This window comes from Elephas maximus, chromosome 21 (genome assembly GCF_024166365.1).
Source record: "Elephas maximus indicus isolate mEleMax1 chromosome 21, mEleMax1 primary haplotype, whole genome shotgun sequence".
Taxonomy (NCBI): domain Eukaryota; kingdom Metazoa; phylum Chordata; class Mammalia; order Proboscidea; family Elephantidae; genus Elephas; species Elephas maximus.
In genome coordinates, this window is record NC_064839.1 from 34,600,466 (window position 1) to 34,626,572 (window position 26,107).

General features: G+C 53.0%; 2 protein-coding genes across 12 annotated transcripts in view; both read left to right on the forward strand.

Moving 5' to 3' along the window:
* The first annotated feature begins 7,155 nt into the window (after positions 1-7,155).
* PLA2G15 (phospholipase A2 group XV) lies at positions 7,156-22,561 on the forward strand. Of its 8 annotated transcripts, none has more exons than XM_049864660.1 (8): positions 7,156-7,272; positions 9,746-9,864; positions 10,301-10,377; positions 11,410-11,566; positions 17,720-17,838; positions 18,081-18,179; positions 18,641-18,865; positions 20,636-22,561. In XM_049864660.1, the coding sequence occupies exons 2-8, from the start codon at positions 9,821-9,823 to the stop codon at positions 21,145-21,147; spliced, it is 1,233 nt and encodes a 410-aa protein (XP_049720617.1). In that variant the 5' UTR covers positions 7,156-7,272; positions 9,746-9,820; the 3' UTR covers positions 21,148-22,561. The 8 variants fall into 8 exon arrangements, with proteins under 8 accessions (XP_049720617.1, XP_049720616.1, XP_049720618.1 ...); XM_049864659.1 differs by having other exon boundaries at positions 7,156-7,263; XM_049864658.1 differs by lacking the exon at positions 7,156-7,272 and adding an exon at positions 7,694-7,776.
* Positions 22,562-25,044: 2,483 nt separating this feature from the next.
* SLC7A6 (solute carrier family 7 member 6) overlaps positions 25,045-26,107 on the forward strand; it is a 34,448-nt gene continuing 33,385 nt past the window's right edge. For 2 of the 4 annotated variants that reach the window (XM_049864562.1, XM_049864563.1), the window contains exon 1: positions 25,045-25,666. The gene's annotated coding sequence lies outside the window, so the exon portion shown is untranslated. Of the gene's footprint in view, positions 25,667-25,703; positions 25,908-26,107 lie in introns of those variants that run through there. The other 2 variants (XM_049864565.1, XM_049864566.1) reach the window with 2 other exon arrangements.

A 26,107-nucleotide genomic window follows, 5' to 3' on the forward strand; every position in this document is an offset into this window, starting at 1 on the left:
GGCGGCACCTGCGGCTCTGCTAGAGCAGTGGGCGCCGCAGAGACGCGCTCGCGGCTCCCTGCGGGGCGGGGCGGTACCGGCCCCCGCCCTTTCTGGGAGAGTTACCTGCCGGCCCCGCCAGCCACGTGACCGGGGCGGCTCCAGAGAACAGTAGGGGAGGGGTGCCAGAACCTAGCCTAGACCGCGCGCTCGTATACTCCGGCCTGGGTGCGCGCTCTGGGCCCTGTCCGACTCCCGGGGCGTCCCCAACCTCCAGGTACTGTGAGAACTCCGCAAAGGAACGTGCAGGACGCGGGGGCTTCCCTAGTCCTTGAGGGTCACACTACCTGTGGAAGTCACCAGAAGTCAGTCAAGGAGCTGTAGGGGGGCGGTCACCAAAGGTTGATTGGGGGAAGAAGCCGGAGGAAATCATCAGGGGTGATAAGAACCGTGGGGGGAAGGGGTCAGCCGAGGTCATAGGGCAAGGCTTTTACACTTAGGGACGAGGGCCCGGCCCGAGCGCGGCTCCGGGAAGTGTCCACGGTGCCGAAACGTGGTCGCTGTGGGACGGAGGGTGACCAGGTTCTGTGCTGCAGAAAGAGAAAGCTCCCTGTTCCCTCAAACCGAGAGCAGCAAACACCCTGAACCCGGCAGAGGTGAATGGTCCGGGCCTGGAGCATCACTACTCCCTCGCTCTTGCCTGTTTTCCTTACACGCTCGCGCGCGCGCGCGCCGATGGGGGAAAGGCCCAGGGCCTGTTGCCCGGAGATTGTGAGCGCTCTGCGGGGTGGGGGCCTAGCGGCGAGTGTCCCTGGCCAAGACCCCAATTCGGACAGTCCCGCATTGAGGACTCCCTGGACCCCTTCGCCTGGTCGAGTTTGATGAGCCTTCTTTACCGTGCTTTTCCAGGCCGCCCGGGCATTTCCCGAATACTCCCATTTACTTGATTGCGAAACTGAAGGAGAACCCAGCGGGAAGGGCTCTGTCTTGGCGAGAGCGGAGACATAGGATTGCCAAGGCCGGCCCGACACAGGCAGAGGCCCTACATCGCGCTTTCGGAGAAGGCTTGCGAACAATGGAGAGAGCCGAGGATGAGAATGCATCCTCAGCTCACGCCTGGGAAATCGGGGTGGAGGGGGCGCCTCCAAGGCCTTGTCCACTGACTCCACACAGCAGAGCGCCCCCCGCTTGGCAAATGAAGAGACTGAGGCACCAGGGACGGAAGTGACTTGCGCCGGGTCACTGCGGCCGGGAGGGAGTGAGAGGTGGACCCCGTGTCTGCCGGTTTCGGTCTACCAGCGCTCCCACTTAGGGTGGAGAAGAACGCGAGAGCGCGGTAGTGCTCTTCTGATTGCCTACTAGGACACCTCCACCTCCCCCCGTGTCACCACCCCCGGAAGCACTGAGCAAATCAAGCACTGGGGGAAGAACGTCGCTCGTCGGGCCCCGCCCCTCTCCCGTTAAGCCCGGAATGTCAAATATTTGCCGGCGAGCCGGTGCTGGGGCGCAAACTCGAGGTGAAGTCCCTCCCCCACTCGCTCCGGAGCGCGCATGCGCGGGGCGGGTCTTCCTCGGGAGAACGCCTTTCTAGGCCACTCCACTTTCCCCCAGCGGCACCCCCGGGGGTGCAGATAAGGCTGCTAAAACGCCACCGGCGTGTATCGCTCTTTCCTGGACTCTCGCCTGGCATTCCGCTCCTACGGGACGGAACCTCGGCGTCCCCACCGGGCGATCCGGTCCCTACCCAGGCTCGGTCTCGCCCCTCCTGGCGTTCCCATCGTTCAACCTCAGACGTTGGCACAAAGCCCATTCCTCTTCTTTCGGCGTCGGTCTCGACGCCGGGTTCTCCGGGAAGCCTACCTGTCTAGGTGACCTCTCATATATGGCACCTCTGGCCGTCTGGAATATGTTCACCCTGGAGCCGCGCTCATGCGTGTCCAGGTCCTCGATGGGTGTCGAGCCTGAAGCACCGGGCTGGCAACGTGGGCCGGCTCCCTCCAACTTCTGAGCGCCCATCCGGCCGCCTCCACTTGCAGAGACTCTGAATGAAATCTCAGACAAATCTAACATCTTCGCCCTCCACCCCCACCCGATGCTTAGATACTTCTCTTGAAAAACTGAATTCGTTAAAATAGTGTTGGGACCCCTGATGAGTTTTCTCATCTCCTTCAAACCCTGGTGGCTGGTGGCATAGTCGTTAAGTGCTATGGCTGCTAACCAAAAGGTTGGCAGTTCGACTCCACGAGCGCTCCTCGGAAACTCTATAGGGCAGTTGTACTGTCCCATAGGGTCGCTCTGAGTCGGAATCGACTTGATGGCAAAGGGTTCCCCGCCCCCCATCTCCTTCAGAAGAGGCTTGCTGGATCAGTCCATTAATATTGAACATCCTACATTTCTGTCCCTCAGCTGGCTCCTATAGCTCCCCTCTACCAGTCCACTTACCATCTTCTAACACAATCTATATCCACCCCTAGTCCGCCAGAAGCTTCTCGGAAACTCTATGGGGGCAGTTCTACTCTGTCCTATAGGGTCGCTATGAGTCGGTATCGACTCGACGGCACTGGCTTTGGTTTTTGGTTTTGAGTCTGTCAGTTTATGTACTGTGGTGGCTTATGTGTTGCTGTTATGCTGGAAGCTATGCCACCGGTTTTCGAAATACCAGCAGGGTCATTCATGGTGGACAGGTTTTAGTGAAGCTTCTAAACTAAGACTAGAAAGAACGGCCTGGCACTCGTGAAAATTAGCCAGTAAAATCCTTATGGATCACAACAGAACACTGTCTTCTTCAAGCACTGGAGGAGGGCATCATGTTTGTTGAAGTAGAGGGCCAATGAGGGTTTGGGAGAGGCTCTGTGAGATGGACTGGCACATTAGCTGAAACAAATGGTCTCAAACATACTGACGACTGTGAGCATGACGCAGGACCAGGCAACAGTTTGATTCAGTTGTACATAAGGTTGCCAGAGTGGGAGTCAATGACTTGATGGCAGCTCACAACACGATTAATCATTTGTCTCTCGCCAGCCCACCACCACCTACCTGTGGCGATGGAGTCAGTGCGCCCCCTGGTGGTCACTCAGCGGCGATTCGGCAAAGGCACGAAAATGGGGGCCTCAGGTGGGGGTGGGGTGGGGGAAGTGAGGACCCAAGTACGTTTGCTACTCTGGAGTCCTGGGAAATAAGGAGGGGTAGCAGCGGGCCCAATCAGGCCTCTAAGGGCCAAGGTGAAGATGGGATTCTGATACTTAAGGACAGAGGCTCATCTTTAGCACCTATCATGGGCAGGGGTGAATTATCCAATAGGCAAGGTAAGGAAGGTGATTCCCTGGCTTACCAGATTATCTGTAGTGAACAACTCATGTGAAATTGTTCACTAAGATTAGTAAATAAGCACAAGCAAGTCCATGCTTACTTTGCTTACTGGATCATCAGCCCCTGCCAAGGATTATAAATTTGAAAAGCGGCTTTGATTTTGTAGGAAAGTGCTGTGGGTTGGGAGAGAGACTGATGCCAGCCATACCTAGAGGCAGAATCTCTGATTTGGTGAAAACGTGAAATTGTTCACTACAGATGATCTGGTAAGCAAGGTAAGCATCCTGATCGTGGGCCTAGCACAGAGTAGTTGTTTAAGATTTACTGAATGAATGAATGAATGGTTCTCTAAATGTATGCTTCCTCTGCCTTCTGGTATTCCAAAAATCTCCTTAATCCTGCAAGATTTCCCAAATGCCACTCTCAAAGTACCTCCCTCAGTAGCAGGGGTCCTCACTGTAGTCTGAGACTTATGTACTCAACTCTTAAATGTCCCCACTCTGGCTCCGGAGCCCAGGGCTCGGAAATCATGAATGAGTGAATCTGAGATAAAATCACAGGAAAGGGCTGAGCGAGGTCCCAAAGACCCAGCCCCCTGAGGCCAGACGCCTTTCCCCAAACCTCATTCCGTGTATTTGGGGAAAGGGGCTGGGTGCCATGGGCTGCACGCTAGTGGAATCCCATCTTCACCTCAGCCCTTAGAGGCTTGCTTGGGCCCACCGCTATCCCTCTTTATCTACCAGGCCTCAAGAGTAGCAAGTGCACTGGGGTCCTCACTTCTCCCACCCCACCCCACCCCCGCCCGAGGCTCCCATTTTCACACCTTTGTCAACCGCCCAAGTGCCCACCAAGGGGCACAATGACTCCGTCGCCAGAGGTAGGGCGGGGGCGGGCAGAGGTCATGCACTGGAGGGCCAGAGAGGTACCCGGTCACCTCTGACACCGTCCCCCAAGGCTCCTCCCTTTGGCTTGAGACATCATGACTCCTGGCTCCCTGGACAGAGGTTTTTCAGGCCCTCATCCCTCTCCCCTCCACTCTCATCCGTTGTGCTTAGATACACTACTTTGCTTTTTCAGGTTTCCAGGCTGCTGCACAGACTGAGCCTCTGCCTAAAGCACCCACCTACCTACCCACCTCTTTGTTTTCCTGGCAAACTCTTACTTATATGTCAAGACCCATCTCTAATGATCCCTTCTTTAGGCAGCCTTCTTTGATGCCTAGGCCAGGTTGGATGGCCTGTTCTGGGTCCTTTGACCCCAAAGTTGTCATGATTGGGTCAGTGTTTGGCCTTTCATGACCCCAGGGAGGCTCTGGTAGCAGAGGATAGGGGCTTGCTTGCTGAGCCTTGGGCTTTAAGGATAATCAGTTGGCCTCCAAATATGCTCAGCTCTGGTCACCAAACCATCCCAGAAACCCCTGTCTGGTTTGGTTTGCCCAAGCCCAGCCACCATCTTGGCCCAGGTAAGGGAGCTTAAAGATTGGCTGAGGTAGAGGGTGGGATGCAAAAGATACAGGAACACACGAGGGGCAAGGCTATTGGCTGGATTCTTACCTAATGAAGGTACCACAACTGGCTTTGCTCCTTGGTCTCTGGGTTTATTCTCACCTCCAGCCTTTGCCCAGGATGTTCCTTTCCACAGGAACACCTTCCCTCTTGCCCAGTCTTTTCCAGGACTTACCTCCTGCCCTGATGGCCTACTGGTCCCCTACCTCTCTCCTCCAGGTCTGACAGCCACCAGGACCCTGTGGAGGGGGGAACATATATTAAGCATCTGCTGTACTAAGTAACTAGTAGCTGAGTCTGTAACGGAATTAAGACAGATGAGGGGCTTGCTCTTGCAGTGATTATATTCTAATGGGAGTCAGGCAGGGATTGCTTCAGTTAAATGGGCATGTCTGGGCTGAGGCCTAAATGCAGAGCTCAAACAAGTCCCCAAAGCTAGGGGTTGCAGAGTGGTCCCAGCGCAGCGAGTGTAAAGTTACCCTGTTCTAGGCAGTAAGGAAGCCAGTGAAGTTGGAGATGAGAGAGCAAGGGGAGAAGGAGATTGGAAGTCAGGGGAAACAAGGCTGGAGGACACTGCAGGGTCCTCACTCACTATGAGTGAGATGGGTAAAACAAGAGGGTTGGGGGGAAATGATGGAGCCTGACTTATTGTTTAACGGTACCCACTTAATATGTGGATAACAATCCACAGGAATAAAGGCATAAACTGGGACATCAGTGAGGTGGTTATTGTGAGGATGAGGGTAGTTTGGCTTTGGTAGATCTGGCAAGACTTGATGACCACCTGGATGTGGGTCTGAGGGTCAGGGAGGTGTTTGAGGTCCAGGATGACCCCAGATCTGCAGCCAAGGTGATCGGGTGGATGCTGGGGTCATTGTGGTAAGGGGGAATCCTCACCTTTTCACTCATTTCCACAGTGCCAGTGCAGCTCAAAACTGGGCAGGCCTCGACATCCCTGCAAAGGCCATGGTTCCTGACCCATCGGGCTGGACACCAAAAAACCTCACTGAAGGATGGGGCCACTCTGAGAGGGGCCTATGATCACTTGAGTCTGTTGGGCTGGCAAGATATTTGGTCTGTGGCCAGAGTCCAAGTTAGCCCTGGGATCCCTATGCTCCCCCACTTGACCCTTTGCCCTAGACCCCCACCAGTCTCTAGCTCTGACAAAAGACTCTCTATGGTCTCCCACAATGGGATCTTTACCAGACCAGTCCTCAGAAACCCTCTGCTGGGACTTCAGGTGGAGGCGGGGGCAACAGTGGCTTTGGGAGGAGGGCTCTGGGTCAGGGCCAGAGGTAGGGGATAGTTGGCCTTAAGAGAGCCAAGTATCCCAACCATCCATGTGTTTCACTATGCAGACACAGTAGAAACAGGTCAGTCTGGGGAGTGGCTTTATTGCAGGGCACCCTAGTTGCCTGGAAAGGTCAACTGTTTCCTACGCAGAAGGAAGGAAAGGGCAGGACAAGGTCTGTGGACCAGCCCAGTATGATCAGAGTAGGGCTGGCCCATGGGAGGGGATTGTGGAGGGTCAAGGCCTCTATGCCCCAAACATGCTCGAGGTGTGCCCCACTGGTAGTCAACATGCCAGCATATTACTAGTGTCAAGTGTTTGCCCACTCTGTTGTTCCACCTGGACAACTCTTTTTTTTAATTGTGCTTTAAGTGAAAGTTTACAAATCAAGTCAGTCTCTCATACAAAAATTTATATACACCTTGCTATATACTCCTAGCTATATACTCCTAGTTGCTCTTGCCCTAATGAGACAGCACACTCCTTCTCTCCGCCCTGTATTTCCGTGTCCATTCAGCCAGCTTCTGTCCCCCTCTGCCTTCTCATTCCTCTCCAGACAGGAGCTGCCCACATAGTCTCATGTGTCCACTTGATCCAAGAAGCTCACTCCTCACCAGTATCATTTTCTATCTTATAGTCACCTGGACAACTCTTACTGGATTTCTCACTCAGGTAGTCTGTGTCCTCTCTGAATCTTCAGGTTGGTGCTGGGTGGGAGTGAAGGACCACCACAAGTTCCGGCTGTCCCTCCTGCTCTGCAGGGGAACTTGCAAATGGGCCATGGAGTTGGATCGGGGCTCTAGCCAACTCCCAACCCTGAGTCCCAACTGCTCTTTCTGGTCAGTTGACTCCAAACTCCGCGCCCCTAAAACGGGCAGGATGGGACCTCTCACTCTGGAAGGGAATCTCTCTTCGTCCCACCTGCATCCCTAACCTTGGGGCAGACTGGGGGGGGGGGGTCCCTAGGTGGGAGTTGCTGAGTCCAGGTGCCCTCTGGGCAGGGTGAAAAGAAACAGAGTTGGGGTTGCACAACAGTCCTGGTCAGTTCCTGGTCCTTTAAGGCCAAGAGTTGGCCCGGACAAACGTAGGCTTTTCTTTCCCTTGCTTTGTTCCTCAACAGTGGCGAGTACTGGACTCCGAGTTCTCCCTCGGACCGGCCCGTTCCAGGTCTTTCAGGTCAGGGAGGTGAGGGTGGCACAGCGTGGACTTCGGGTACTGGAGGTCGGTTTGCTGCAAATCAGCCTCGAGCTGGGTCCGCCCGGTCGGGGACTGACAGCAGGAGAGCCTTGCGGCTTCTCCATCGATCGATGCGCTCGGCGCGCAGCGCGGTCATGGGGGCAAGCCTGGGGGTAGTCAGGGGCGGGGCGGCGAGCTTAGACTGGGAGGGTCGCGCCTGGCGGCAAGTCGCTATTGGCAGGCTGTTTGCGGGAGGCGGGCCCCGATCTCCCGGCGGCTGCGGGCTGCTGCGGGTGGCGAGGTTCAGCTCGTAGCAGGCGGCAGGGCCTAGGCACGAGTCTGGAGCGCAGAACCTGCATGTTGGACCCGAGTCGCCGGCTCACGCCATGGGTCTCTGCCTCTGCCCTAACCGCGCGGCCTTGCTACCGGGTGGCATTCTGGATCTCCTGTTGCTGCTCACGCTGCTCGCGGACCCCGGGCTCCCGGCCCGACGTCATCCCCCGGTGGTGCTGGGTGAGGCGCTCGTTCGGTAGTGGGTCTGTCCGCCCCTCCTGCCGGACTGACGGGGTGCGTCGTTGCTGTCTTCCGCGTCCGCATCTGTTCTAAGCACGGGGTGGGGGAGCCTGTTACCTTTTATCTGTTTTGTCACCGGAGTCAATCTTTCCACCCCCCACCTCACTGGTCGTGGGTGTGGTCAGCCTCCCACCACCTGCTCCCGTCCAGTATGGGGGGTGGGTAGGAGTTCCCGTACCGTTGTCCATGGGTCCGCCTGGCCACATCACCCCCAGCCCTGCTGCTTCTTATTCCCATTTCTTAGCTGGGAAGACCAAGGCCCCGCTCCTGAAGGCTGGTGAGGGATGTTGGGTGGCCTCAGAGATGGGTCCTTAGGGCTCATCTTGTCTTGGCTGGAAGGCTGTCTCCCTCACCCCTCTTCCAGTCCCACAGGTTTCAGAGGGCATTACTGAAAAGAAGCTCTTTGGGGGAAAGGATTGCTTTTCTAGCTGGCTTCCAAGGCTCACCCTGCACCCCTCAACTTATTAAATGGATGGCATTGGGCCTGAGGGAGGGGCCCAAGGGAAATTGAGGGTAACTGAAGATAGAGGTAAGGGTTGGGCCAGGGGCCATGAACAGGTAGATGTCAGGGACTGTTCATCCACAAGCCTGCGCTCTAACCCTAGACCCTGACTTAGTTGGATCAGGCTGTGTTGGGGCTGGGGCTGAGGACCTCCCCTGTCTGCCCTTTCCCTGGCCACTTGCTCTGGCCCCCATCCCAGATAAAGCAACCCTGCAGGAGCCACAGTGTCTTCCTGTGGTGGCTGGCAGGGGTGAGGCCTCTGTCTGTGGGGCCTTGGGTGCCTCCTTCAGGCCATCACTCCCACCCAGAACTGGTGTGTGGGTGGCCAGCCAGGACTCCTGAGAGCAGAGGCATACTGAGGCATAATGACATACTGAGTCTGCTGCAGCATGAAGCCCATGCTGTGTTTGCTGGGGTATTTTAATGCGGGTGATGCAGATCATAGAAGGGTAGGTTGGTGGGCAAGGGATCCCCCACCAGGACCTCCAGGCCAGGACATGTTCCAGGGGGATGCTGGGCCCAGGTTCACCCTGGGATTTGGGCAGACTTGGCCCTGTCTTCCCTAAGCTTGCAGGGTGGGTCTAACAATGATCCCCAGAGATGAGGTCTGTGTTGAACAAGCACAGAGAATCCACCACCCCAGCCTGTATGGGTAGGTGTTAGGGAATGCTTCCTGGAGTGTAAAGCTGGAGATGAGGCCAGGAGACAGTTCTAGGCAGAGGGAACTACATGTGAAGGAGACTGGCTGGAATGGAGGTGGGGGGAGGGGTGGATTGTACAGGTCTCATGACTGGTTTAGGACATCTGGATTTTATCCTAGGGGGTGCAGGGAGCCAGGAATGGACCTGTGGTGTTCTGAGTGATGGATGTGGCATTGGAAGCAGGCAGTCCATGCCTCATACCTTTGTTATTGGGATTGATGCTAATTCTACACTCATTAATACCTTCAGTCCTTAGTTATCCTAGGTCACATCAGAGGTACCTCAGGCCCTGCCCAGAGTCACAGAACAGCTGGGATCCTAACCTGCCTGAGTTCTCAGGGAGTGAGGCTGCTGGCATTAACCCTGAGAGAGCCTGCAGTAGACAGCAGATGAGCTGTTCCTGGGCACATAATAGGGAAAAGTGATACAGAAGACCCTGGGCAGGGGGAATGGACTGTAAGCAAGCCATTGTCACCTCTTCCAGCCTCAGTCTGCACATCTGTAAAGTGGGGATAATAAGGATGACCTCCTCCCAGTGTTATTGGGGAGGAAAGGTATGTGGATGGCTGTTGTCCTACTTCTGGGCACAGAATGGGTCAGGAAGCAGTCTCTGCTATTTTTCGGGGTCATACAGGCCTGACCAGGGCAAAGGATATCCAGGCAAAGCAGATCCGGTGACTTCCCCTTTTGACTGTTTCCTCTTTAGTGGAGCCAGTGACCAAGGTCTCTGCACTGCCCTGCCCGGTTCACAGGCGTGTCATCCAGAGTCTACACCCACATCATGCTGGAGGTCTCCACCCCTCTGCGTCCACATCATAAAGGGAGGTGAAGGCTTCACCTCTCTCGACACTGTGGGATGGTCCCCAGGGAGGGCACACCCGGCACACCTAGTTGGCGCCCAATAAATGAACAAGAGAATCAAGCACTGGTTGTTCATGGAATCGAAGTGGAGCTGTGTTTGGGAGGTGTTCACAACATAGTATATGGGAGCAGGTGAAACCTGAAAGGTCAATAGGAGTAAGTAGACTGTGAAGGGCCTTGCATGCTAGGCAGTGGGGCAACATGGATGGGTTTCAGTGTCACAGGGGCCCGAGGGACTTGATAGGCCAGCTGAGGTGGAGGGAGGTCTTCCTAGAGGCCTGGCCACAGTTACCCCCATGGGACTGTGGCTAGAATGGTGTGTTGTTTCAGGATAGCTGTTTCTGACATAGGGTCTAGGTGTGCCCAGATGCTGGGTCCTTCAAGGTGATCTACCCTCTAGGACCTTACTGAACTCTGGACTTCATGAGGCCTGGAGACCTCAGGAGGCTGGAAGATACCAGTATGAGCTTCTCTTAGGTGTGTTTCTGTTCATCATCTCCCTCCACAAGCCTTCCACCTTCTCTGGATTCAGTTTTGCTTGGTGAAGTGGCTTAGTGTTCTGTCCTGTTCCCTACTCCCTCTCTCAGGGTGAATCAGGCTCTGCCAACCCTGTTTGTAGCCTGGGATTGCTGTGGGGGGCGGGGGGGGGGGGGGAGCATTTGAGCTTAATCCTTGAAGTTGTGTAGTTGATGACAAGGCTATATCCTTGGCTAATCTTTGGGGATTCTAGAACTCAGAGGGGTCTCCCAGCTCCTCCCAGCCACAGCTCTCAGCCGAGCTGCAGAAATCGTGTAGAGAGACCTGTGTGTTTTTTGGGGGGGAGGTGATCCAAAACAAGATCTCATTTAACAGGTGAGCATGGAGAAGTGACCTGTGCCTGAACCCCCTTCTAATAATCTGAATGGCCAGGAGCATGTGCCAGGGCAGATCTAGGGAATTCACTTTACCTGGGGTTGGGAAGGAAACCCTGGTGGTGTAGTGGATAAGTGCTATGCCTGCTAACTGAAAGGTCAGCAGTTCAAATCCACCAGGTGCTCCTTGCAAACTCTGTGGGGCAGTTCTACTCTGTCCTATCGGGTTGCTATGAGTTGGAATCGACTTGACGGCAGTGGGTTTGGTTTTTTTGGTTTGGGGTTGGGAAGAGTGTCAGAGGCCTCCCCAAAACATGCCAGATCCCTCACAAGCCCCCGTGGGGTATGTGCCTGTAGGCTTCTGTTGCACTGCGGTGGGCCGCACAGCAGTGGCAGCTTTTCTGTGTGGATATGGTGCCCTGGCGATTTCAGAAGATACGGAAGGGAAAACAGGCTGGTGCTAACCTCTGGGTCAAGGTCTCTGCTCTCTGGCTTTCCTGCCCCTGGTACTATCTTCAGTTTCAAGTGTGGAAAGGGGGAGATCTGCCATGTTATCTGTTGTTCTTGGGGAGGGGGGGATCTGCTGCATTTCCAAGGTTTTCAGGGGTCTCCAGCCTGTCACGCTTAGGGCCTCATGGATGCCCTATGCCCCCTGCAGTGCCTGGTGATTTGGGCAACCAGCTGGAGGCGAAGCTGGACAAGCCAACGGTCGTGCACTACCTCTGCTCCAAGAAGACAGACAGCTACTTCACACTGTGGCTTAACCTCGAAATGCTGCTGCCTGTCATCATTGACTGCTGGATTGACAATATCAGGTAAGAGTGAGGGGCATATGCTTAGAGTGCTGCTCACCAGTGGAACTCAGAGAGGCCTCCAGAGCCCCTTTTCATGTCATCCCTACCTCAAGAAACCCCAAAGTCATTGACCTCTCTCCCACCCCACTCCCTCAATCTGGTTAGCATCGCCTCTGTACTCTCCCAGACAGGATTTCCCTTCCTGCTGCTCTTGTCCTTACACCTTTTCTCTGCCCTCTCCAGTTCAGGCTTTGCTTTGCCTCTCAGAGCCATATTCCACACGTGGTTTCTATGCTGCAGCCCTTCTTCATAGGCTCAGCATGGCTCCAACCCCTGCCCTTGCCTGTGAGCTGCCCACTCTTGCTCCTCCTGCTGCCTGTTCTTTCTGGGGCGTGCCTTATCTCCATGCCTTTCCACATGCTATTCTTTTGCTCCGAAATTCCATCTTCCTACACCCTTTCACAGGAGCCCTAGTAGCAAAACAGTTAAGCACTTGGCTGCTAACTGAAAGGCCGGTGGTTCTAACCCACCAGCTGCTCTGAGGGAGAAAGATGTGGCAGTCTGCTTCCGTATAGATTACAGCCTTGGAAACCCTATTGGGCATTTCTGCTGTGTCCTACAGGGTTGCTATGAGTCAGAATCGATTTGATGGCAATGGGACATTCATTCAGCCTTTGAAACCTGACTTAGTCCTTCTGTGAAGTCTCCCCTGCCTAGCCCCAGAGCTGTTAACTCCTCCTTTCCCAAGGCCGCTTGAATGTTTCCTCTACTCCTCACACCATGCCAAACTTTGTTTCCAAGGATGTTTCCCTGATAATAAGATAATAACAGAATGAGAATGACAGTTTATTGAATGTAGACACTGTACATTTTATGTACTTTATTTTATTTAGCCTTACAACCTCCCTGTGAAGCAGGTACTGTTTTTTAACCTGTTTTACAGATGAAGAAATCTGGGAAGTTCAAAGAGGTTACAAAATTGCTTAGGGCCACTCAGCTGATAAGTGGCAGAACCAAGAGTTACACCCAGAATTGTGTGACTGAGCTGAAGTTCTCTCAGACTAAGCAACCTGAAGGCAGGGACCATGTCTCTGTTGTATCTTTATAGTATTGAAGCCAGGAATACAGTTAGTGCTCAAGAAAGGCTTTTGCTGTAATAACAACCAAGAAATATGTGAGTGGTTACATAAGTAGATATCTATGCTTATATATGTGTAGGTAAGCACATATGAATATACGGTATGCACGTATAGGTATTTCTGTAGGAAAATGTATATACATGTTTGTGCAACATATATATTTATATATAAAATAAAGCACATAGGGGACACAATTATGGATACTTCCTAGACATAACCAAATATCTCGCAGGATTGGGTTACTAGGTTTGAGGGCTTAGGACCATAATCTCAGGGGCCAACTTGGTCAATTGGCATAACGTAGCTTGCAAAGATAATGTTCTACATCCTAGTTTGGTGAGTAGTGTCTGGGGTCTTAAATGCTTGCGGGTGGCCACCTAAAATACAACTCTTGGTTTCTGTGTGTCTGGAGCAAAAGAGAAAGAAGAAAACCAAAGACTCGAAGAAGAAACTAGTCTACAGGGCTAATAGTCTACATGAACTATGGCCTCACGTACCTTGAGAGCAGAAGAACTAGATGGTGCTTGGCTACCACCGTTGACCGTTCCAACCAGGGATGCAATAGATGGTCCTGGATAGAATGGGAGAAAAATGTGGAGCATAATTCAAATTCCTAAAAAAAGGCCAGACTTACTGGGCCAGTAGAGACTAGAGGACCCTCTGAGACTTGTCACCCTGGGATACCCCTTAAGCTTGAAACTCAAACTACTCCCAGTGGTCACCTATCAGTCAAAAGACAGAGTGACTCATAAAATAAATATCATCACCTGTGAGTATACTGTGCTCCTCTAAACAATCGTCTACGTGAGACCTAAAGGTCAACATTTACCCTAGACCAAAGATCGGAGGTAAGGGGAAGAGAGAGGAAACTAGATTAAGGAACAACCAGAATGGAAATAATGAGAATGCTGACACATTGTGGAAAGTGTAACCAGTGTCACCGAATAGTGTGTATAGAAATTGTTAAATATTTAAAAAAAGAAAAAAAAAGAAAAAGAAAAGAAAGATTTGAGCTAAATGGAGCCTTAAAAATTAGAAGTTTTTTCTGTGGGCGTGCTAGCTAGTTCTTCAGGCACCTTGCCCTTCCCTGTTGTTTATGATGCCTGCTTTCGTGGGCTCTTTCCTTCTCTGTGTGTGATTCAGGGTTATTTTTGGGCTGTTGATCTGCATTTCTATTTTTGCACCAGAGCCATGACCAATTGGAGGGGCAGGCTGGTGCTGAGAGGGGCTTGTCTGCCTTCATTAGTCCTCTGACCTGCTTAGACTTCCACACACCACAAGGCTGCTTTGGCTTTCCAGAACAGAAAGTTGACATGATCCCCAACAATAGTATAAATATCCTGGGAGCCTCCTCTCAACAGGGCAATCTGTAGCTTATCCCAGATGGCCCCCCAGCCAAGTGTAGGAAATTGTTCCGGAAAGCCAAAGCAAAACTGAATTCAATGCAACTGTTTCTACATGTACAATTTAGTGACATTGATTACATTTTTCAAGTTGTGCAACCATTCTCACCCCCCCTTTTCTGAGTTGTTCCTCCCCCATTAACATAAATTTACTACCCCCTAAATTTCCTACCTAATCTTAGAGTTACTGTTGTCAGTTTGATCCCATATAGATAGATCTTAACATAATGCTCAAGGCAGAGATTTTTTACTAGTTAAGCTAACCTATCGTTTGGTTTTAAGAAGACTTCAGGGGATATTTTTGGCTTAAGGTTTCAGAATTATCTCGGGGCAATAGTTTTGTGGGTTCATCCAGCTTTATGGCTCCAGAAAGTCTAGATTCCACAATAATTTGAAATTCTGCTCTACACTTTCCTTCTTTTGATCAGGATTCTTCTGTAGAATCTTTGGGTAAAATATTCAGTTATGGTAGCCCAGCACCATCCAGTTCTTCTGGTCTCATAGCCAAAACCCAACCAAACCCACTGCCATCAAGTTGATTCCGACTCATAGCAACCTGTAGGACAGAGTAGAACTGCCCCATAGGGTTTCCAAGGCTGTAAATCTTTATGGAAGCAGACAGCCACATCTTTCTCCTGTGGAGCAGCTGATGAGTTTGTACTGCTGACCTTCTGGTTAGCATCTGAGCTCTTTAACCATTGCACCACCAGGGCTCCTGGTCTCATGGCAAAGGAGGCAATTGTTCATGGAGATAATTAGCGACACATTCCATTTCCTCCTACTCCTGACTCTTCTTCCTCTGTTGCACTAGGCGAATAGAGACCAATTGTTGTGCTTCGAATTGCAGCTTGCAAGTTTTTAAGACCCCAGGCGCTATGCAAGGAAGTAGGAGGTAAAACAGAAGCACTAAACATATTATTAGACCAATTTAACTGGGATGTTCCATGAAACCATGACCCTAAACCTGCAAACCAAGGAACCAAATCCCAAGAGATGTTTGGCTGTACATAAGTAGCCTCAGCTGCTACTCTCTTTTTGTTGTTGTAAATATACGTATCATACACCTTTTGCCAATTCAACTTTTTACAGGTGTACAACTTATTGACAGCACTCTTAAAATAATCGGCTGTGGAGCCCTATCCTTAATGCTATTTTTCTATCGCCATAACCCGAAATTCAGTTCTCTGTAAGTGTCTTAGTATCTAGTGCTGCTGTAACAGAAATACCACAAATGGATGGGTTCAACACACAGTTTATTCTATCACAGTCTAACTTATTGCTATTGAGTTGATTCCAACTCATAGCGACCCTATAGGACAGGGTAGAACTGCCCCATAGGGTTTCCAAGGAGTGCCTGGTGGATTCGAACAAACTGCCAGCCTTTTGGTTAGTATCCATAGCTCTTAACCACTAAGCCACCAGGGTCTCACAGTCTTGTAGGCTAGAAATCCAAATTCGGGGTGTTTGCTCCAGCTGAAGGCCTTCTCTCTCTGTTGGGTCTGGAGGAAGGTCCTTGTCATCACTCTTCCACTGAACTAGGAGCTTCTCAGCACGGGGATTCTGGGTCCAAAGGACATGCTCTGCTCCTGGCACTACTTTCTTGGTGATATGAGGTCCCCCTGTCTCTCTGCTTGCTTCTTTCATTTATATCTCAAAAGAGATCGACCAAGATATAACCTAATCTTGTAGATTGACTTCTTCCTCTTTAACATAACTGCCTGTAATCCTGCCTTACTAACATCATAGAGGTAGAATTTACAACACATAGGAAAATCACATCGGATGACAAAACGGTGAACAATCACACAATACTGGGAATCATGGCCTAACCAAATTGATGCACATTTTTGGGGGACACAATTCAATCCATAACAATAAGCAGTAACCCCCCTTTCCCCTTCCCTCCTGCCCTGGTAACCACTAATAAACTTTGGTCTCTATACACGTGGACATAGCTTGTTCCATTCCTCCATGGATGGTGCAAGGTGTGGAATCACCTTGCAAAAAGCAATTTGGCCTTTGTTCTTGGTTCTGTCTAGCCAGACCAATGCCTGACGCTAATGAGTAGGGGCTTACCAGACCAAGAGGGACATCTGGGAGCTTGGTGCTAAGCCTGAGGAGGCATGATGTAATCTGTCTTGGCCACTTGGTGAGGCCAAGAACCTTGAGCCCTAAGGCTCAGATGGAACTTCCTGCTTGGTGATCGAGCACGGGAGAGGGTGGCGCATCCCTGTTTGGACATAGAAGCTCAACACGGAGACCGCTCCCAGACCTCACCCTATGTGTCTCTTCTGTTTGTATTCTTTTCGGCTGTAATAAAGCTGTAGCGTAAGTATGCTGTACTCTCCATGAATTCTGTGGGTCATTCCAGCAAATTAATGAACCCACAGTGTCAATGAGAGCCAGCAGGTGGGGTGTAATGAGGGTAATGTGTGTTCAGGGGTAATCTCTAAGTTGCACTCTTCCCTGCTTCCTGACAATTTGAGCATGGAGGGGCAATCTCTAAGTTGTGCGCCACCCCCCAATTTCAAGATGAATAGACACTGTAGCAGCACCACATCAGCAGAAATGCCTTCCTCCTTCTTGTCCGGCTGCCTTAGTCAGGCTCCTTTCATATTTGTGACACCTCGGAAAGTCGTTCTGTACCTTGTCTGGTACCCCCTTGGACTTGTGCCTGGGCAAGTGCCCACCTTGATGCAGTCCCCCCTCCCCCATGCCTCTTCCAGCAGGGGCTCGCATCTTCCTGTTTGGTGTCTGAAAGAAGGTGTCTTTCTAACGTGTGAGCTCTGACCTAGCTGGGGCTGAGAGGCTGGAGACAAGGATGGAGAAGTGGGAAGGTGAAGACTGGATCTATTTCCACACTTTGGGAATTGGATTCATGCTGATCCTTACCACACAGTTAGTAATGAAGGTGGGAGCTGCCCACTGTGCCCCTTGTTTAGTGCAGATGGTGTGAGGGGGAGGGAGGCTGGTTCCTGGGTCTAATGTCCAGAAAAAGTGGGAGCCAGCTGTACCTACCTGGGTCTGTACAAGCCCTTTCTCGTGTTTTCCCATCCTTTCTCTAGGCCTTGCCCCCTCCTCCACCCTGGGTGGGTGAAGGGATGGCACACAGAGGCCGTAGGCACTCAAGCCCTGAGGCAGGTCTTTCTTGTCTGGTTCTGTTGTGCACTGTGCTTACCATCTCCTTTGACTTGTTGTGGTGGGTAGCAGGAACTAGATTTGTGGTGATGCGGTGATGGGTGCCTGTGATTTAGACTGTCTCTTGGGGTCAAGTGTGTTCATGGGAGGGCCAGGACTAGCCCTTCCTTCTCCCAACTAGGTCCGTGGCCATGGGGGTTTTTCAGATGAGTATCCTCATTCTTGGGCAGGTGACATCAAGGAGAAGGGACTGTTGCCTTGACAGTGTTCCAGTGTCAGGGTCTTTGGAGTGAACCTTGGTGGGAGTTCTCATTTGGATATGATTACTCCGATCTGTGTTTTACAAACTTGTTTTATTACTTTTTTGTCTCCACTATACATCTGACCAGATCTGGGGACGGGAGAGGGGTATGGCTCAGAAAATGGCAAAGTATTGGGTCATACCAAACTAAGTGTTACCTCTAGTTTACCAGCTCAGTATCCCCTCGTGACAGGCTGATCTACAATGGAACGTCTCGGGCCACACAGTTCCCTGATGGTGTGGATGTGCGTGTCCCTGGCTTTGGACAGACCTTTTCGCTGGAGTTTCTGGATCCCAGCAGAAGCAGTGTGGGTATGTAGCCCTCACTTATGCCCCCTAGAGCATAGGACTGGGGGTTCTGCTGGAAGTGGGAAGAGCCCTGTCAGTTTGAGGGAGACAGCCCATGAGCTGTCTCTGACTTGTGTAGGTGTAGAGCCCTATAGCACTCCTCCAGTGACCTCTCTGCAGTAGATGTCACAGTCTCATTCGCAGGGGAGTTGTGGGTGGCTGGTGTTGGCTGTCACCTCTCTAATCTTGTGCATTTCTGTCCACAGGTTCCTATTTCCACACCATGGTAGAGAGCCTTGTGGGCTGGGGCTATACACGGGGTGAGGATGTCCGGGGGGCCCCCTATGACTGGCGCCGAGCCCCAAGTAAGCAACCATTCTCTTCCCCTCCCTGAGGTCTTGGGAGGTGGGGACAAGGAAGTCACAGACACCGTAGGCTCTGGGCTCTCCCTTTCCCCACAGGCCCCTGGCATCCAGCCCAGAGTAAGCAGCCACGATGTCCCCTTCCCCCCTGAAGTGTTGGGCAGTGAGATGGGGGGTGAGAGGTCACAGCCATCACACCTGATCAGTCTTGTCCATGTCCTTCCCCATCCCTCACCTCAGGACCTCTGGGCGTATGAGCCCTGGGGAGAGCTAAAGAGGCTGAGGTGGAGACATGGAGCCCCTTTGTCTCCTCCATTCATGGAAACATGGAGAAACCAGGTCACTCTCACCTCAATTCTAGCACTCTCTTCACTCACCCAGACCTGGGTCTGACCTAAGAAATAGTCAGTGGTTTGGGGCCCAGAACCTTTCCTGCCTGACCCCTGCCTGGCTCTGGCCTGCAGATGAAAATGGGCCCTACTTCCTGGCCCTTCGCAAGATGATCGAGGAGATGCACCAGCTGTACGGGGGCCCTGTGGTGCTGGTTGCCCACAGCATGGGCAACATGTACACACTCTACTTTCTGCAGCAGCAGCCGCAGGCCTGGAAGGACAAGTATATCTGTGCCTTCGTGGCACTGGGTGCGCCCTGGGGGGGCGTGGCCAAGACCCTCCGTGTCCTGGCCTCAGGTAAGACCCTCCCTGGCCCAGCATGGGGTGCTGGTGCTGGTGATGCCATCCTCTCTTTCCCTCCACCATGCCCTCCTCGGCCACTCTCGTGTCTCTTGTCTTGGCTCAGCACCCGTCTTGCTCCAGAGTGGCATTCTTTTTCAAACATTTTTCCTAAAAGAGAATCTAAGAAGAGTGCTAATTCTACCTTCTCTAGACAATCACCCTTATAAGTTTCTTATAGCAAGTACACTCAGTGGCATAAGTGTTGGACACACATACACACACATACTCTCTCTCTCTCTCTCTGCTGAGGCCTGACTAACCTAACTTGGTTTGACCCAAAGTTCTTTGCGGGAAGCCTTTTCCCTCCTTCTTACTCTCATCCTCACTTCTTCATCCCCGCCTTTCTCCAGAGGAGGAAATTTGGACTCTAGTTTCCTATTCATGAGTTGCATCTCCATCTGTGGGCAGGGGAGCCTCATTTACTTCTGTGGGCAACACAGGGAGGAAGCAAGTGCAACCTGGCTGGGCCTGCGTACCTGGTCATTGGGAAAGCTGCCTTCTTTCCAATTGTCCCTCCTCATTCTACCTGCCAGCTGTAGCTGTAGGCAGGACTGGGACTGGATGGGACCCCTATTGCCTCTCACTAGGGGAGTAGTGAGCCAGGGCTGTGTCTGATAAGCTTCTTCCTCAAGTCACTGGGACTGCCTGATCAGTATATTGGTCAGGGCTGGTGCCTCTCCCAGCAGTTACCTTGGGTTGGCTGAACAATGGACTTGGGGGTCAGAGCCTCAGATATAGGGTGAGGGCTTATCCCAGCCTACTCTGCCCTGTCTGTACCTGGAGGGACAGACACGGTCACCTCTTGAGTCTGAGATGGGGTCATGGGGGAGTTCAGGCCCCGGTCCCTTTCGGAGCTCCCCCATCAGCCCCCTTAGAGCTTTGTTTCAGATGCTGGGGAACTGTTCTGTCAGGCCCTGGCAGTCTGGGAGTAGGGGGTGGCCCATGGACCCCTAGGGGCTTTTCTTTTTTAGGGGTTCTAGAACCAGGGACCAGGCAAAGCTCAGGCCCTACAGTCAGTCAAGGAAGCCTCTCCGCTTTCAGGTACAGGGTGGGGTAATGTGTCATCATGGGTCAAGGACCGGTCAGAAGCCCCTGCTCCCAAACTCCAGCTCATCCCTTAGAAGCCCTACTGGCTGATGGGTGTGTTTGTGTTATTCACACTCCCGCTTGCTGAGGACTGTGGCTCTGTCTGCAGCCTCCCTTCCTGCCTTATCTCCAGCAGGCTTGGCTGCCCAGGTCCGCACACAGGCAGGTGGGTGGGATGAGACCAGGGCCGGATGAATGCAGGGTAAGCCGAGGAAAGGAAAAACAGCTCAGTGTAAAAAAAGAGAGGAATGTGTTTCTGGGCTGCCAACCTGCTGCTTCACCTCAGACATGGTCAGTGCCCACGGCCACAGTGAAAAGTGCACGGAGGAGAGCACCATTTACAGATGAGGAAACAGTAAATCACTCTGTGGGTGTGTGCTGCCTAAATCCCTGGTGACTAAATATGAAAAAAAAAAAAAAAAAAGCCATGGTTCTGTGCTTTCCAGATGTAGCAAAATTAAGGGAAGCAAAAAAAGCTAATTTAGGGATGGTTGTTATCACGTGTTGATGATAAAAGCGTGGAGCTGCTGCAGTGTTGACAGGGCCACTAGATTGGTCTGGCAGGGGACCTGGTGGTGAGCATGCTTACAGCCAGTTTGCATTCCAGAGCACAGACTGACCAGAACCCTTTCCCTGCAGGGGACAACAACCGGATCCCGGTGATTGAGTCACTGAAGATCCGGGAACAGCAGCGGTCTGCCGTCTCTACCAGCTGGATGCTGCCCTACAACTATACCTGGTCACCTAAGAAGGTATTTGTGCGCACACCCACAACCAACTACACACTGCGGGACTATCGCCAGTTCTTCCAGGACATTGGCTTTGAGGATGGCTGGCTCATGCGGCAGGACACAGAGGGGCTGGTCGATGCCACGATTCCACCTGGTGTGCAACTGCACTGCCTCTATGGCACCGGGGTCCCCACACCAGACTCCTTCTACTATGAGAGCTTCCCCGACCGAGACCCTAAAATCTACTTTGGCAACGGTGATGGCACTGTGAACCTGCAGAGCTCGCTGCAGTGCCAGGCCTGGCGTGGGCACCAGGAGCAGCAAGTGTCATTGCTGGCACTGCCAGGCAGCGAGCACATTGAGATGCTGGTCAATACCACCACCCTGGCCTATCTGAAACGCGTGCTCCTCGGGCCCTGATTCCAGTGCCAGGCAGCACTACTGAATGACTTGGCCACAGCTGCTTCTCTTGGCCTCTGGGGCTGTTGTGGCCCACGGGTTTATTACCAACCATCCAAGGCCCTGGGTCTTATAGTGTGAAATGTTGCTTTTTATCCTCCTTGTGTGGGCGTGAAGAAGGAAGAAGTCATGTCTAAACTCAAGGAACCTTTGATAAAAAGAATCCTGCTGCTGGTGGAATTGTTGTGGCTTCAGGACTGCCTCTGCAAGGTGGATTGGCTGGCACCTGGTCTCAATCCCCAACTCCAGGGCCATGTGTTCCTCCTGCCCCTATGGCCTAATCATACTTGCCTACAATCCCCTGGCACCTCAGATTTCTTGTGAGGGGTGTTACTGAGCTGTGGTCCTTTCTACCAAGAGTCCAGGGGTGGGTTATTGGCCCTTAGGGTGATACCTCCCACATACTGGCCATAGCTCCAGGTCCATGTAGGCCTACTACTGGCCATATGTACTGGAACTGCTGGCGCCTGTGGCCTAGCTCCTTGGCAGTCTGTCTATAGCTTCTTGGGGGCGGCCCATTCCCTCTGGAGCTGAGGTGGATTATTGTGTTCTCCATGGTTCCCAGGCGCTTGGGCATTCATTCCAACCTCCCTCACCTCCAAAAGCAGCCTAGCCAGGCCTGAGTGGGGGCTCAGGATGGGGCAGCACATGGCCCCCCAGTTCTGGGAACTGTATCCCAGGGCCTTTGATCCTGTCATTCGGGCTGTTGACCACAGTATTGATGCTAATTCCCTTTGCCCTGGAATTGTGGTCCAGGGATGAGAGCAGAGCCCAGTGCCATGACCTTCTAGGTGCTTGTGGAGAAAGGCAGCTCAGGGAAGCACCAAGGCTGCCCAAAGTTTCCTCGAACTGCCCTCCCACTAACCCACCACCACACTGCCACCTGCCCTAGGGGCTCTCCAGTATCCAAATAGGCCGGCCCAGGGTGAGAGGAGGTGAGGCTTCTGCTGAGTGGTGTTCAGTCCATAGGGACTAGCCCAGAAACTTGAGTAGGCTGGTAGGTTACCCCTTTGACAGCCAGGTGCCTTGGGGGCTCTCCTGGAGGTTTTCTCTCTGCTCCAGAGGTGCTTTGTGAGCCTCCCCATGATAGCAGGAATGGAGGATCTGGGCCTGCCCTGGTGGCAAAGGGGTCCAAGTGGATGACTGGCTATAGGCTGAGACTTGGGTCCAGCTTCTAAGGTGGGGCCCCCAGGCTACATTCAGGGACCGTGACACCGGCCTGTGGTGCTCTCCCACAAGGTTTCTGTGGAGCTGAATTTTCTCCATTGCATACATCCCTGATGTCTGTCTCTCCCTTTGTTCCTGAGCAGTGGGCCCTGGATGGGGCTCTAAGCAGCTGTATCACAATTTCAGCAATAAAAGTATTCTGGATGCTGTAAGGTACCTGGCCTAGGCTCTGCTCTGGCATGAGGGGAGGGAGGTGGCAGAGGGGTGAGAGGGCTTAGAGAGGAAGGTGATCGGGGGGGATCTTCACTGGGGCTTTGATGGGTTCTCTCAGCACTGAGGCATGGGCCCTGTGCCCCTCTTTGGGCTTCATTCTCCTGCCCCCGAGAGCTGCCCCATTTCTTGGAATCCAACTCCCTTCCTAGACTCAAAATCTGAACCACTCCTATTGGAATGTAGCTCCTGCCCTCCCCCTGCCCCTTCCTGCTCAGCAGGCCTCATATGCCACCTCAGAGCTAGGGGCCAAGGACAGTCCTGCAGGTCACCCTGGTTGCACTTCCTTTCCCAGCCTTCTGTCTTCCCACAACTTGTAGTTCTTAACATCTTTTGAACCTAAAATTAGGACATCACCCGTCCTTTTTGCTTCTTCAGGCTCATTTGCCCACCACCTCTCTGTCTTTGGGGACAGAGAGACTGAGAAGGAAGAGAGACCTGGCTGAGATTGGTATGACTGGAGATACAGATTGACTAAGAGAAATGGATAGAGATAGTGACAGAGAGACTGGGGACCAAATGGAGATAGACACAGAGATTTGGACAGGGATAAAGAAACGGAGATAACATCTGAGGTGGAAAGACGTATGTAGGGATGGGGTCCAGCTTGAATATTTTGGTCCGGAGCCTGGGGCCTGTGGGGGTAGTAGGAGTGCCAGTTCCCGCCTAGTTCTCCACAGATTCTTGCCAGTCCAGGCTCTAACCGTCAATACACATTTGGCCACCAGGGGGCGCTCTGAACCCCCCCCCCCCCCCCCCCCCCCGCCACAGGTTATAAATCAAACGTGGAAGGAAGGGGCTTTCCAGAGAATGGCAAGGGACTCTCAGGATACACAGGCCCTCGTGCAGCTCTGGCCTTGCTGGCCTCAGTTAGATGAAAGGGAGCAAACTCATTCCCAGGCCATGCTCGGCTTGGCTGTACCCCACTACCCATCCATGTATGCCACTCTTGTGGTGGCCCTGCAGCCACTCACTCCTCCCTGACCTGTTTCAGACCCTCTGCCACCCTTGTTTTCACAACAGCAGAGGGGGAGCATGGAATCAGAGCAGACTTCAGGATCAGCAGACCTGGGTTCAAATCCTAGCTCTATCAGCCCCAGCCAAGTTGCCCAGGGATTCACCTGACCTTGAGCCTGTTTTCTCATCTAAAGAATGGGGTTGACTAAATGTACCTTTCAGGGTGGTCCTGAGGAACATTGATGTTGCTGGGGATTGTCTGACTCGATGCTTGGTGCTCAGTGGGTGGCTGTAACTGGGTTTGAGAGAGAGTGAAGCCAGAGGTCTGGGAATTGGAGATGCTGTATGCAGCTGTTGCAAGGATATGTGAATTGGCTGCCACTGAGTGACACAAAAGTGTCTAGGGTCCTCTTTCTGCCTGACCAGGGAGGCAGGAGAAAACATGTCAGGAGCAAAGGGTCAGATTCTAATGACTCCAAATACACACTCATCTACACCTAAGATATTCCAGGGAGAGGGCACAACAAGGGCAGCACCAGCTAAGGCTTCCTCAAGGGTTCTGATCATCATCTTAGGGCTATGGTGACGGGGCTAGAAGGGCTTAGGCAAGGGAGATACAAAGTCATTCCATCCTGTATTTTAGGGGGATCCTCTTCAGGGGATGGGTTGGAGGGAGCAGAATAGGGGCTGGAAGCTATGGGGGGTTGTGGCAGTGTCCCCAAAACCCAAACTTGTTGCCATCAAGTTGATTCCAACTCATAGCGACCCTATAGGACAAAGTAGAACTGTCCCATAGGGTTTCCACGGCTATAATCTTCATGGATGCAGACTACCACATCTTTCTCCCATGGAGCAGCTAAGGGATTTGAACCTATAACTTTTCAGTTAGCCAAGCAAGCTCTTAACCACTGCACCACCGGGGCTTCTTATCCCAGTGTGGCTAAAACCAAAATCCAAACTTGTTGCTGTTGAGTTGATTTCAACTCTACAGGACAGAGTAGAACTGCCCCACCCTATAGAACAGAGTAGAACTGCCCCACTAGGTTTCTAAGGAACAGCTGGTAGATTCGAACTATGGACCTTTTGGTTAGCAGACAGAGCTCTCAGCCACTGTACCACCAGAGCTGCCAGGTGTGGCTAGGGAGAAGAAAATCATGGGTCGCAGGGCCTGTGGAAGAGGAAACAGTCCAGGGTGCTTCCCATCTCTGTTTGGGTCAGTGGGTGTGGGGAATTGAGAGGTTTGGGTGTAGTCAGTCAGGAACCAGAGATGTGCAGTTATAAACTGTCTGGAGGGGATGACTCTGGCCAGGGAGATGGTCAGCACCTGAGATGTGTTGAAAGGAAGCTAAGGGAGAGGGCTCTGCTGCCCAGGAGGTTAGAAGGCCCTGGCAGAGCCCCAGAGCTACCAGAAAAGGCAGAGGAGGAACAGCCAGAGGGAGAGGAGGACAACAGCTCCCTCAAGAGGTGTCAGCAGGGTCAGGGAAGATGAGGACTGAAAAATGTCCTCAGGCTTGAGCCCCAAGTAGGTCTGGAATTGGCTGTGGGAGCAGGGACTGTCTTTGTGTCTGCGAGGGCCCACGTGGGGAGGCCTGAGCTGTGAGTATGGGAAGAAAAGTCCGGTCTGTGTGTCTTCATAGGGTCCCTCGGCCCAGGGTCTGCTGTGACCTGGGTGTAGAAGCTGTTTAGCGCTTCTTCCCCTGTGAGCTGTATGGGGCTCCCCGAATGTGGGACCCAGGCCAGATAGAAACCGGGCGAGGGGGCCATTTAGCGCTCCCACGTGAGCGTCGCCATATAGCTCCCTGCAGGGCCTGGGAATGGCGGTGCAGTCCAGCGAGGGTAGCTTGGCTCAGGTCACGGCCGCGTGGACTCCAGCATGGCCCTGCTGGGGGTTGACCGGCATCCGCACGCAGAGGCCGGGGACGCATATGCGGGTGCTTGAGCGCGGCCCTCACGGAGACGGCGCCTTGTCCCGACGCCGCGCGTTCTGTCGCGATCCGGCGGCGAGTGACGTGGCGGGGGCGGAGCCTTAGCGGCGGCCGCAGCCGCAGCACGACAGAGCATCCTGGCGGCGTCTGACCGCAGGAAGGTAACGGGCTGGGCCGCGGGCTGGCGGGCAGCACTGGGGAGCGGGCCGGGTCCAGTCGGGCCGGCCCCTCAGCGCCGCCGCGTTCGGGATGCGGGCCCGGGGCCAGGGAGCCGGACGCGGGGCGGCGGGCCGGGGCGCGTGAGAGGAGCAGCGGAAGAGTGTGTGACGCTGTGTGAGAGAGGCCCTGAGAGGGTGCGAGAACCTGAGCGGGAGGGTGATCTCCGGAGATCAAGACCCCGGTGTAAGGGAGACTTGTGTTTGTGTGTGTGTGTGTGTGTGTGTGTGTTTGTGTGTGTGACAGAGACCTTAGGCATGAGTGAGGCTCCATATGTGAAGACCCCGAGTCTGAGGGTGACTCTGTGAGTGTGTGAGACCCTGAGTGTGAGGGGCATGCTATTAGTATGAGAGGGTTAGACCATGAGTGTGTGAAAGACCCTGACT

Excerpts from the sequence above, each read along its gene's own strand:
- PLA2G15 (XM_049864656.1), top strand. The coding sequence starts at position 7,650 with ATGGGTCTCTGCCTCTGCCCTAACCGCGCGGCCTTGCTACCGGGTGGC. Across the intron at positions 11,567-17,719 it reads TGCTGGATTGACAATATCAG|GCTGATCTACAATGGAACGT; the intron begins GTAAGAGTGAGG and ends CCCTCGTGACAG. Across the intron at positions 18,180-18,640 it reads TGACTGGCGCCGAGCCCCAA|ATGAAAATGGGCCCTACTTC; the intron begins GTAAGCAACCAT and ends TCTGGCCTGCAG.